The sequence below is a fragment of the Lissotriton helveticus genome, chromosome 4_1 (genome assembly GCF_964261635.1).
Source record: "Lissotriton helveticus chromosome 4_1, aLisHel1.1, whole genome shotgun sequence".
Lineage (NCBI taxonomy): Eukaryota > Metazoa > Chordata > Amphibia > Caudata > Salamandridae > Lissotriton > Lissotriton helveticus.
In genome coordinates, this window is record NC_136063.1 from 656463929 (window position 1) to 656477335 (window position 13407).

Below are 13407 nucleotides of genomic sequence, written 5' to 3' on the forward strand. Positions count from 1 at the left end.
ATATTGCTAGTAAATTTAGTAGGCCAGAAGGGGTAAGGTCATCCGTTGAGGAGACAGACGGAAAAAATTGTTACCAGTACTGTTAACAAAGAAAGTAGGACTGGACTTTCTTGTTGTTTTACGTCCTGCTGCACCCCCACAGTAGGAAAGTTGAGTATTATGCAGTGAGGCTGGCTGGGCTTCACTATGTACTAACCTCATAATACCCAGGACCAGGCTACAACAGTAAGTAGAATTTTAAGTGGCTCGTAAAGTCCAGGTACAGCCTTGCTCTGGCTGTCCTTGGTGCTGAAGCGGGAGCCTCGGGAAGCTGGTTTTACCACTTAGACGGTGTGGGTGAGTAAACGGATGCAGGAAGTCAACAACGAGGCCAATGAGGTGGTTGGTTGAAGGAACTGCAGAATTCCCTCGAGGTGGAACCTCAAGTAAAGGTGGTGGTTGCCAGACTGGGCACTAACAAGCCTTGCCAGCAGTAAGGTCAGCATATAGATACTTCGACGTAAGGAGGTCCAGGGGGTAAACGGTAGCAACCTGACACTTGCTGGAGGTCAGGACAATGTCTCCCACATTGCACAGGACCATCTACTTCTGCCGATGGCCAGTGATTCTTTGGTTCTGGAATGTTGTTTAAACCTGCGGACTTCGGGGGACTAGTGCCACTAGTGCAAGGAGGTTGGAGTTGTCTTTGGCCCTCAATGAGGTTCCACTGTCTGGGGGAACTGGTCTTTGGTCCAAGATGAGTTGTAGTCATGCTGGTGCAGAGTGGTTGCCACAGGTGGAGAGTATCGCGCCTTTGCATTGTGCAGATCCTGTAGTCGCAGACTCGGGTCTCCTCTTTTGCAATTTTGTATTTTTTTTGCAGAGTTTTATATAGCGCGAACTAGACCCGAACTGAATCAGGTATCAGAGCGCTTTACATAGCACCAGTTACGTTACAGTAGGACACGCATTCATTTTTAGGCACGGGGAGAATAAGTGATTTGCCCAGAATCACAGGAGGTTTATGGCGTTGTTACCGAGACTCGAACCCAGATCCCCAGGTCCGAGGTCGAGCGCCCTAGCCGTTAGGCCAACTCCACCAGTACTGAGGTTCTGGTGCCAGGGGTATCCCTTAAGTATTAGATTTATGGCTAGATGTAGGTAATCTCATTTTACAGATTCCTAAATACTGAATTTTACCGATTCGGTATTTAGGAATCGGTAAATATGTCGTAGGTAATAAATCGTAAAATGTACTCATTCAGTAATATTTCTTATTACCGATTCGGTAATATCGATTCGGTAATAAGAAATACCTTCCCACTCATTCCTACGGGCCTGGAGGCCCATAGGAATGAATGGGAAGCCATTGGGAATGGGAAGCCATTCACTATTACAGATTCGGTATTTACTGAATCAGTAATAGCGGGAGGGTGGCAGCGTGCCACATTGACCCCTGTTGTACCCCTGAATCGTGCATGTGTGCACATGTGGCACACATACATGCTCTAAGGGCACCTTGAAAAAGCGAATTATTGCTTTTTGAAAGGTATTCGGTATTTACCACCAACTTGTAGTTGGTGGTAAATAACGAATCCTTAAAGCAACAATGCACTCAATTGAGTGCTAGCTACATAGGTTTTAAGGATTCTGTATTTTACCGATTCCTTAAAATAAGGTTTTCGGCCGTTACGACCGGTATTTAGCTACCTACATCTGGCCCTTAGGCGTGTTAGGGCTTTGAGTGCAAGTAGCCAATGGAATACTAGCACCAGCAGCTAATATGCACCTGAGGTGATCACTTCCTGAGTGTTGCACTTTTTCTACTCAGAATGCTCTATTTTGCCACTTTTAAAAATGCCAGAAACCTAGGGGAATGGCTATCCTTCTGGGGATGTACACCTCCTAACCCTAATTTTCTCACCTGTCTGGGTTGCAAATGTCCCTGGGGCAGGGGGTTGGCTCTTCCTACTCTGGGAGGAAGCCTACTTGCACATGAGAGGCAGTGAAAGCTTTGAAGCTCACCACTCTGAAATGCCACTGCACTAGCCATCCTGTTGGGCGGGGGGGGTAACACCTCCCTCCCAGGCAGGCCATTGTATCAGAATCCTGGGAGTGTTCACACCTCACACCTCCTGGCAAGGAGTGAGATTTCTGTCTTGGCAGCAGTAGCTGCAGGATTTCAGTCATGGCACAGGAAAGTCTGGGGCAACCAGGTGGACAACCTCAGAGTTGCCACCTGGGTACATGCCACATCATCTCTGGCATGAGAATCATGTTTGATACCAAAGTGGGATCATAATGGAGCTGGCAACTGCAGGGTTGCCTGGGTGCCAGCCCATGTTATCCTATGGCCCCCTGATCACTTACAGTAGCCCTTAATGTAAAGAGGCTACTACAGGGATGTATAAGCTTGCACTTATATGTCCACACCTATAATATAATGCACCCTGCCTTGTGGGTTAAGGATGCCTACCTTAGGGATTACTGGCATATATTAAAAATAGCGCATCGACCTTGCGCCCATGGAGAAGGCAAACTCGAGTCTGAGCAGTTTGCACTGCTCAAGCAGTTTGCATTGGCACGACTGCTGTCATCTGTTTACTTGGGTCACTCGGGGTGGCATTAACAGTGCTACAGGCCCTGGTGACCTATTAAACTCCCATGCCCTCGGTAGCAGTGGTACAATTTATCAGTGACGTATTAGTGGATTTAAATCCTTGTCTAATGGGGTTAGTAGTTCACATGTATCAGTTTCAGCACTGGTATCAGCATTGGGGCAAAAAGTGGGAGGGGTCAACATATAAAAGAGCACTTTCCTACACCTACCAATTTTTTCAAGAAAACTATGTGGATGGCCAACATCTGATTTTTGGGAAATTATTGGACCATCCTGACTATGGCTGACCCCCAAGAAAGAGCACTAGATACACATGTCATATGGGAATTTGAGAATTGTACAGACAGTGTTGAGAAGCATTTTAAATCCCATTCAGCCTGGTTGCTACTGCAGATTGGTGACAAAGTAAAAATGATGAATTTGGGATGGTCTTATGGACTGCTTCTTTTGGAATGATCCCATTGTACTGAGCATGCTAAAGGATGACCTGGCTTATTACCAGGTGTCCCACGGGAGTGTCCTGAGATTGACAGCCCTATAAGAGAGGTTTGTGATACTAAATGCTTTACATCGAGTTGCCTGCTGTTCAAGGGAGTAAAATAAGGGCTATAGGCATTAAGAATTGATTTGTAAAAGTAATCGCAAATTGCACACTGACTTTTTGCACCTCAATTCGAATTTTGCAAACCGACTTAAGTATTACTAGGTTGGCTTGCAAAATTACTATTTATCAATATTCATGAGGTAGGTTGCAAATTGTGACTCATTTCGATTGGATGCCATAACAGGTATAGGGACAGCAGATAACTATGTGCCTGATTACGAGTTTGGTGGTCCATTGGACCGCTGAACAAGTGGTGGAGGTGCAGTGGCAGGCAGGGAACGCCACACCAGTGATCCAACTGTTGCATTAGAGTACGGCGGTCAAACCATTTTGGGTCCACCGCAACTGCCAGGGATCGGAAATCCCTGGCAGTAGTGCAGCAGTGGAGGCTGCAATATGCTTGGCAGTGCCGCTGCAGCACTGCCAAGCATATTATGAGTTTCCTCACTGTGACCCTATCCAAGGCGGTGAGCCCACCATGGAGAGGGTGGTAGTGAAGTAACTTGTGCCGCTATGCAGGGGGGTGCATGCAGGTGGGCACATGTCATATGAAAGGCACCGCCGAGAGAACGCCAAAGGATTGCCTGCCAGACCACGAGGAAACTCCTAATCTAGCAGTCGGCTGGCTGCCCTGTTTAGTGGTCTCGGAGCAGGGTGGTGGTGTGGCAGCCCGCTCCCAGACCGCCAAACTCCTAATCGGGCCCTATGTCTGTAATTGCACGTAAATAAAGTATTTTACTTAATGCAGCCATTTTTCTTTAAGGCACAAAGATTTTTATTAAAAAAAAACGTTTGAAAAAAAGGTTAAGAGTTGGCAGTGGTTCCCTGGAACCATTTCCCACTCCCAAGCTAACTTTTTTTATATTTGTAAAGAGGAGGGTCCCCTTTGCAAGTGGGTTACCACCTCCTTTGGGGAGTCACTAACCTATTTCCAGAAAAGAAAGTGTACTGACTCGGGTTGCTATTGGCTTACTGGTTGCTCTTGCTTGTCATACAATAAATCTTGAGTGTGTCTGTAGTTTATGATCTCTGCAAAAACACTTGCTTACACAAGAATTGCAATTAAAAGTGGTGCAATGCTTATTGCATCTGGTGATTAGTGAATGCAATAAATACCACACCTATTGATTGGGTCAAACCTGCCTAATTTTAACAGAGGGAAAAGGGCCAGTATATACAGGGACATACCTATCCATGTTATAGCCCCGTTCTGTAGGGCTTAACTTATAGTAGGAGATATTTATCACCCAAAAGTACTTGTCTTCCTGGGGCATTATGTTGTTAATTCTTGACATATTGCTAAAAAACCATTGAATAATGGAGCCTTCCCTTGTTATTTTGTTGGCACTAGGACACTAGTGGAAATTTGTGGCATACTGTGAGTATCTATGGCATCTTAGCGCCAACCATGGGTTAATGCTAACCCTCTACACAATGGTGAACATTGATTCATAAAGGTGCTCACTCTTGATGCAGTGCTGACTATGGCACCATGGAGGTATGGATTGATGTTTTGTGAACATTCATAGCATTATGATGACAACATAAAATGTGGGTAATATTGACATTGGCATAACATGTAATCCTTAATATATTGTGGGCATCTATGGCATGAGGGTGTCCATGTCAGGTGCAGCTTTGGTCCTGCCACCACCTAGTTTCCAGCTGTTTCTGACATAATGCTGGTATTTTGGGCATTGTATCAGCATTATAGGATGATTATGCCCACAGACAATCTAATACTGACCCTAGCATAATTGCAGTTATTCTTGACATTTTGTGAATATTGATGGCATGATAGTGCAAAGGCTGGTGTAGTTCTGATCCTGGCATAATGTTAGTAATTCATGGCGGATTGTGGGCATTGTTGTCATTTGATGTAAATACAAAGGCATGCAAGTCAGACTCTATCCGTGAGTGAAAGTAATACTTGTGAAAACTTGATAAAAGTAACAAACCAATATTTAATCAAACATGCATTTAATGACAATGATAAGCTGGTATTTTGCAACAACAAATATGTTTTTTTCCCATGAAAATGATGGGCTTCTGTTGTGATAATCACTACTGTTGTTGCAGATCCTAATCTGCATAATTGATGACGCCGGTCTGCTGTCCAAACCAATAAGCCTCCACAACTTGCATTATAGCACTGTTGTATGAGCCTGTGAAATCTGTAGCTCTGATGTCTACGACCTGAAACTGTAAAGTTTCACACTTTTCTATGCGTTTAGTTATCCAGCCTTCTGTTTCCAAGGAGACTGCCATTCAATACATGAGTGAAAACCTATTTGAAAGAGCAGCATGGAAACATGAAAAGGAAGTGAAGAGCAGGAGTGAAGAAAAGTGGTGTAGCTTCGAAAGGAGAGCAGGTGCAGTAGTACCAGGGCCAAGATGCCAGAGGGGCCCACCGAACTCTGATTATTGCTGTTTTTCATAATTTAAACTTCAGCCAGGTGGACAATTCCCTTCCTTGCACTAGGGCCCCTGCCACACTGACTATGCTACCAGTGAAGAAAGACGCTCTGTAAAAACGCCCCATCTGGTTATTGCTTTTACTGAACTCTCTAGGGCAGATTTACAAGAAACTGACGCATCTGTAGAGATGCAACAGTTTCCCTGCACCAGCCTGCAAAACCCTTGCGATGTGCTGTATTTAAAATACGGCGTGCCATGGCGCAGGTTTGACAGATGAGTCAGAAATTCTGAAGCATCTGTTGGTGCAAAAGTCATGCATTGTTGCAGTCGCATCGCAAGCAATGCATGTTGAGGCCTATTCTCACTATACTGTGTAACTCCTTACGCCTGCTTCAAGCAGGTGTAACGTTTTGACGCAGTGGCGTCCTAGAAAGGGGCGCAGTGAAATCTTGTAGATTTCACTGCGTCACTTCTACGAGGCTTTGCCGCATGGGAACGCCCACAATGCATACATTATACCTGACGAAAGTATAATGTGAAGTAAGGCTTTGCAATGTGATGCATCTCCCTAGATGTGTGACGTTGCAAATGGGCCGCAACGTGGCGCATTGTTTACGCCGCTGCTGCGTCACAGAAAGTGATGCAACGGCAGCAGAAAAGTGTCACAAGGGGCTTGTAAATCTGCCCCTATATGTTTTCATTGTTTTTAGAATGAATGTGGGTAAAATGTGCTAAACATTTTCAGTTCTGCCAACATTTTCTCAACATATACTTGTGTCAGCCAACCCTTCACCGTAGGGAGAATGGGCCTTGATTGACCCACAATGAAAGTATTAGAATATTTAATAACCGCTGATTCATAGCCTGGAATTTTGGTCAAAAAAGGTTTTTAAGAGTAGCAGATGGCCAACTTGCTAAATTTGGTGTGAATATTTACACCATACCACGTTTAACGATAACCAGGCACCACTGGGAGGAGTGTGTGTTGAAATCCAGGATGTCTCTCACATCTGTGGATTTTTTATGTGAATTGAATAAAAGTTGGCTAGCTATCCGAATCATAGGAGAAAACCTCTTTTGCACACAGACATCGGACATTTTGAACATTCTTTTTGAATTGTGTATAGGATGGTTATGTAGTACCATATTGAGATCACTAATGCTGGAGGCGGAGCATTGCTGTTTCACGATGGCTGTCTATTGCCCACCCCACCTCTTCCCAGCTTATTACCCAGTACCTGCACTGAAGTTATAGTTGCTGCAAAATGACCATGATTGTGGGTGGTCCCTGAGTACCTAGAAGCCAGTCCCAACACAATTGCTGTCTTGTTGGTGGCTAAGAAAGCATTTGACAGTGTAGAATGGTATCTCTTTTGCACATTGACCGATGCCCCGATTGGTCCACCCTACCTAGTTAAGGTGAAATACATATATGAGGATCCATTGGTGCAAATAGACTTTGAAGGCGCAATCTCATCCTCTCATTGGGGGATCAGTTAGAGTTGTCCACTCTCACCTTTGCTCTTCCTGCTTGTTACAGAAGTCACTGGTGTCAACAATAAGAAACCATTAAGGAATTGACAAAGCCACAATATGTGGGAAATATCCTCTTTATGATTAAAGAACTTTAAACTTCCTTGCTATCCTGTTCCCCCTCATTGATTCCTTGTCCTTTTTCATTTGGATAGAGATTAGTTTAGATAAAACCAATGTGCTGCGGATAAATAGATGTTCAAACAGGCCCATCACAGAGGTTCAGGGTTTCCAGTGGAGGCTCTTGTGTAGGTGGCCATTGTTGCAATTGTCATTGTGGGGAAAGGTCCAAGTAATAAAAATAGTGGGAGCAGAGGGCATGGCCAAGATGGCGGTCGCCCTGAAGTGAGGTCCAAGCTGTTCTCCTGGGAATCAAGAAACATCCTGTTGCTAACGCTGAACAGAGGAGATCTTTAAGGCCACAGCAGAGCATAGCCTGGGGCTCCAACAGGAGATCATAGATCTCTGCAGCCTCCCCATCTGAAGAGATCTCCTGAACTATCTATTTACAATTGATATAACTTCTGCTATTTGTAAAAAATATGAGCACTCTAACATTTGGATTATTTCCCTGCAAGGGAAATGACTATCTGAGATATTTAGATTAAGGTATATCATATGTATGATAAGGGGGTAGAGTAAACTTGATCTCAGAGGATACAAGAAAAGAAAGTAAACATGCTAACTGTGCCTATGTGCTTCATATCGCTACTCCAATATATCAGTGAACTTAGAACGTAGCCAAAGAACTGTGGATAAAGCCCTTGTTTTAAGCCCTCTTACTCACTGATCCAATCTTAGCATTCAATAACTGTAATCTATTTGCACCAGGAATCAACGTCACACTTTTGTACCCAGGCAGTTCTTACCTGGCAAAGGCTGATTTCCTTTTATTTCTGCAGGGAATTCTTTGATCATCTCCACTTTTTCATGACTTGTAGAGAACCGCCAGTTACAGGTACATTGTATCTCTTGATTAGTCTCTTTTTCTTTCATAAGTAAAGATTTTAAATTCCATCCTTTGAAAGCTGGAACATTATCACATGTGATCCGAACCTTGTACACTTCTCTTACATCTGCAGTATTTACCTTCAAAAAATAAGGGTACTTTCTAATAAACAGTTGTTTGTAAATTGACAATAGCATACAAGGACCAACATTAGAGGAAATATATGGTTATAGATTCTAACATTTATGAATACCTGTTGCTCCTTCTGCTGCACTTCTGCAGAGGATCTAAGTGAAAGAATGACTGAGTCACAAGTTTGATACTGAAAACTTTGTTTCCCCTATTGGACGGGTCAGACTGTGCTTTTGGTGCAACTGGATTAGGCAGCACATCTTTAGAGAGTAATTGTAGTACTTAGTTTTCAGTATGGATGTATCAATGTGCAGTTTTTGGTCTACTGTAAGGGGTGTGGGTTAAAGTGCAGACAAATCCAATCCAAAAACGTAATCATCGGATTATATCAGCTATTATTCTTCTAGGGATCCTTACTCTCTGACGGAAGGAGGGAGGTCTTCTTTATGTAGACATTCTAGCTGTACAGTCCTAGTCTTGTACATTTGATAGTGGTGTTCCTGAATATTCTGAAGGTTGCCTGTGCAAAAGTAGGTTATTAGCCTATTAGTCTATGGGGGAGAAAGGTAACCCCATAAGCTAACTTGTGCTGCCTTCAGCTCAGTAGATACAAATACAACTGTAGTGCATCTCTGGATAGAAGAAATACTAAACCATTAAACTACCATTTCTTATCAACGAAAACAGATATTCAGAATCTATCTTTCGAGTTGTACATTTCAGAAGAAATTACTCATATGCTAAATGGAACTGTACGTGGCGTTCTCTACTTCAAGCGTTGCTCTAAAATATCACAATATTCATTTTTTACACTGTGCATTGTGAGCCAAGTTATCCGATGTTATTTCAATGCAGTCTCACTGTAGTAATAGTTCACTAAAGAATAAGGAAAGTCATTTCAAAGAAATTATTTAGTGCTAGAAGTCAGGGAAAAGGTCTCAGGTTACAAGAGATGTCCAGAACCATAATGTTCAATAGGAAGATAAACTGGTTATGCACTAAGCAGACTGTACCACTCAGAGGAGTATGTACCTCATATTAAGTACAGGATTTTTGGAACTTGCAGAGACAGCTTGATAAGCATCTGATCTTCAATTTCCAAACAGTTTGTGAATTGTGATTTATTGCAGATGGAGGGTTCTGCATTTAAAGATGACCACTACTCAACCTACTGCATTTTCTGCAGGTAGTCATCCCTTCATGGTTGGTTGAGAAGATAGCATTCTCTACGTTTAACTTCTTGATGTAGACTGGATGTTCAGAGAATTCATGTTTTTGGTCTAGCATAAATATAGATTTAGCAGTCTGCCTGAGCTTCTGCAAAGAAGAAAAATATTTACAGAGAGGCAGTTTGGGATAGTCCCCTTCAATCATTGCTAGTTGGAAGTGCTATGCATATTCTGGAGCAGCCCATAAGACAGCATAGATAAGGAGGAAAAATGTGTCATTCTTTTTGAAAATATCACTGTATCATTCACATTTTGGTTCAGCTGACATGACAGCCATTCAGTGTTTCATGTGCCAGTCATCGTGAGTGATGGCATTTTCCTTCTTAACTTGTATGAATTCTGCACAGGGATGGGGTAAGCATGGATGGGCAAAGCAGCTTGTCCCTAGGGATGGAGATAACCCCTCTCCTACCCCCTTTCACAGAGTAGTGAGGATCCGTGGATGGTGATGTGAAAGGGAAGAACACTGTGTCCCCATACATGGAAACAAAGCATGCCCCTAGAATGAAGGTTACAAATAACTCACCATTAGTGTTCCTTCCACCCAGTCTCTGTGGTTCATAATGCATACAGCATATTACATTGCATGGTGAACTCTCTACTCTGAACTACCTTATCTGCTTGTACCTTAGCCTCTAGTCTAGAGTATCTCAGAAGCTGTCGCTCAACCTCATCCACAGAGAATTGTTATGAGCCCCAATGTACCCCAATATGGGTCTAGGTTGATGTATGACCTTTTACCTACATTTGTCCTACCTGGCTTGACATAACGGCTCTGGCGCTGACCTTTTACCTAGTAATGTGCCGAATAAATGTTGTGTGGTTTTCTTTGAAAACGAGCCTAATTTACTATGCAAGAGGATTCTTAGTATTACAGCCGGATTACTTTCTTCTGTATAATAACTCTGTAAAAGAGTCACCACTATCGTCATCCTAGAATAACAGGCCCACAGTACCATTCTAGGTAGACCCCTTGAGGGTACCTTTTGGGTGTACAAGCATCACATCTTCGCTAGGCAAGCTAGAGGAGAAACTTCCATGCTGACATGAGACGCTGAGGTCCCTGCACACAGATACTCCAGCACACAGTGTTCTGACATCCCTTGCGGGTTGTCCAACTTGAACCAATTCGGGGTCCTTTGTTATTTCCCATCAGGTAATGGAGTTGGCTCTTTCCTAGGGGGATTCTTGGCCTCACACCTACATACATGCTAGGTACACTTAGGTACATTTAGTTAGGGTTCGCATTTTAGGAGCATGCTTGATTATTGCCATGTGGTAAACATCACTTACAACGAAACTTTTACAACGCACTACCATTACAACGCGGTCATTACAACGCAAACTATTACAACGCATTGCTCTGGGGGGCGCTCTAGGATAGGGAATAGGTTAATTTACTATCCAATAACCTTCCCTAGTGTCCACGGGGACTGGAGTTGGAATAGTAAATTAAACTATTCACTATCCAGCACCCAAAAGCGCTATGCGTTGTAATGGTATGCGATGTAAAAACCGCGTTGTAAAGGCAGGCGTTGTAATAGCCTGCGTTGTAACGTCATACATCCTTGCCATGTATCTATATGCCTGCATGTATTCACTGTTTTAGCACCATGGTAGATTTCTAACTTATATTTACTCTGTTGGCGCTTGCAATCGTAAATATCTGTTTCTGAATAATGGTTGTAGCAGCACATGTATTTTATACTAAAATTACGCTGGTTCAATAAATGCTTATTAAAGACATTCCCATCATTTATTCTGTATATTTCTCTGAGAAGAAGTGAGCATGAGTGACTGAGTGAAAGTACTGTACTGTTTCCACGATCCCGGAAGGATCAAGGGTTGTCATGTTCGATAGTTCCAGAAACTATTCACTCCTTGGTAAAGTTAAGGGGCTTATGGTGGCACTGTGAACTAGCTGGTCTAAAGGCTAACATATCCATTGGGGGTGTCTGGAATCAGTCTAGACACCAATCCCTTAGTTTATTTTGTCTAAATGTGCAGATCCTATATAGATTTATGGGAACTACACGATAAGATGATGCCCTTCCAAGAGCTCCTGAATGTTGCTATGCATGCACAGAGTGTATAAAGAGCTGCATATGTTGTGATCTTTACCACTGTGTGCCATCTACCATGTATGTGTCATAATGCCTATCGCACATCATAGTTACTGTAGAAGGCTACACTCTGTACTCATCTCCATGCCTGGGCCAAAGGCTCTGCTTATCACATCTGGTGCTACTTCCTCAGTGCCTGCCCACTTGTACTTTTCAAAATTTGCCTTCTGGTGCTGCCCAAACATCGCCCAGTGGGAGAAGCCACAACCCCAGCATGCTAAGTAGCAGCTGTCACCTACGCAGGCATATATGTTCACATCTTAAATTAAAATTGCAGGTAAAGTCAGATGTGATCTCGTTAAGGTGAATGAACACTTTTTGGATGAGAATATAGGTTTGAAAAGTGGAGGACCCCATTAAGGTCTATGGAAGTATTGTGTTTGTTAAGCAGATGACTAGAAGTAAAAAAGACGGTGACATCCACAAAATATGGGTGAGTTGATAGCAATGAGCAGGTCCCAAGACTTACCCCTGCTAATCAGTTCAATCGAATTGTAACCTGCACAAAAGGTGCTGTATATTTGATAAGGAAAGTCAAACTGTGATAAGGACACATAGTTCTAAGATCACTCTGCAAGGGGAGAGATCTTAAGATGTTCTTCAGTTCAATTCCCATCTGTATACATGAACAGAAAGCAAACATTCAGATTCAAATTGCTGTCAGAAAGTCAGTATAATTTTGAAGGTACAACATCTAACTGAGAAGCGTGTTAACGAAATGCAGTTCTTGCATGCAGTGACATCCACAACTTACATGAAACTCGTCCACTGCACCAGGAAGAAAACACACGGATTCAGCTTTTGGTGGAGAAAGTAGCTGGTCACCTGTTTTGCCATTCGAACCATATATCGCTATCGAAATTCTGGATTTTCCGGGTTTGGGTGACTCTTTCGCAGTTTTAACTATTATCTTCCACAGGCCACCTAAACCGAAGTAAAAGAAGTTTTATATGTAGACAACCAGTAACAATATTTGAAGCTCTTGTCGTATATTAAAGCAATATCCATAAGGATACCTTGACTTCAACTTTCACACTCTTGAAATCAAGACACACATACATTCATGCCCGTTTGAGGAAGGGATGTGCAAACCCTGAAGCTATCACTCAACACAATGGGACACTGAAGGTTCACTTGCTACCGCCATGGATTAAGGCATGATTTAGTAGGAAAGAGGGGTAAATCAACAGCTAAATTCAATTGACAGTCTGAGCCAAGAGATGCAGCAAAACCTCTACAATGCCTCAGCATGAATCAACCTACTTCCAAAAGATTCAAATTTTTGAGTCTGTGTCTAACATTCTATTATAATTATTTGCCTGGTTTATGGGTTAAGCTATGGTGCAAATAACATATTATGTTGATGCTTTATTAGCCGTTGCCCATTGTTCATCTTATGCTTAGATGACTATTCACAAGGCTGAGATGATTCAAGGCTCCGCTCGACCAGCCTCGCCCTTGCCACCGTCCCACGTATTCACAGAGACACCGCCGGAGGAAGATCCTTCTCCTACCTGGCGGCCAAGACATGGAACTCCCTCCCCATCCATCTACGGCTGACCCAGGACCACCTCTACTTCAGGAAACAACTCAAGATCTGGCTCTTGGAGCAGTAACGGATCCCTCCCAGCGCCTTGAGACCCTAGCGGGTGAGTAGCGCGCTCTATAAATTTGCCTGATTGATTGATTGTAACAGCTATTTCTATAGATGCATCTTTTTGCTTGATAGCCTCTGTTGGTTTGTCTTGTAACTCTGCAGAAAACATTATTCTTGAAACCTTTATTCTACAGCAAGTTATTTGGATTCCAATATCCCATAT

The 13407-nt window shown here is 43.0% G+C and overlaps 1 protein-coding gene across 1 annotated transcript in view; it reads right to left on the reverse strand.

The window, feature by feature from the left end:
* The window catches only part of RP1 (RP1 axonemal microtubule associated), a 1491030-nt gene that overhangs the window by 118568 nt on the left and 1359055 nt on the right, over positions 1 to 13407 (reverse strand). The window contains exons 34-35 of the mRNA XM_078686181.1: positions 12342 to 12511; positions 8024 to 8243 (exon numbers count right to left, since the gene is read on the reverse strand). Of these exons, the coding sequence (XP_078542307.1) occupies positions 8024 to 8243; positions 12342 to 12511 (390 nt within the window). The remainder of the gene's footprint in view (positions 1 to 8023; positions 8244 to 12341; positions 12512 to 13407) is intronic.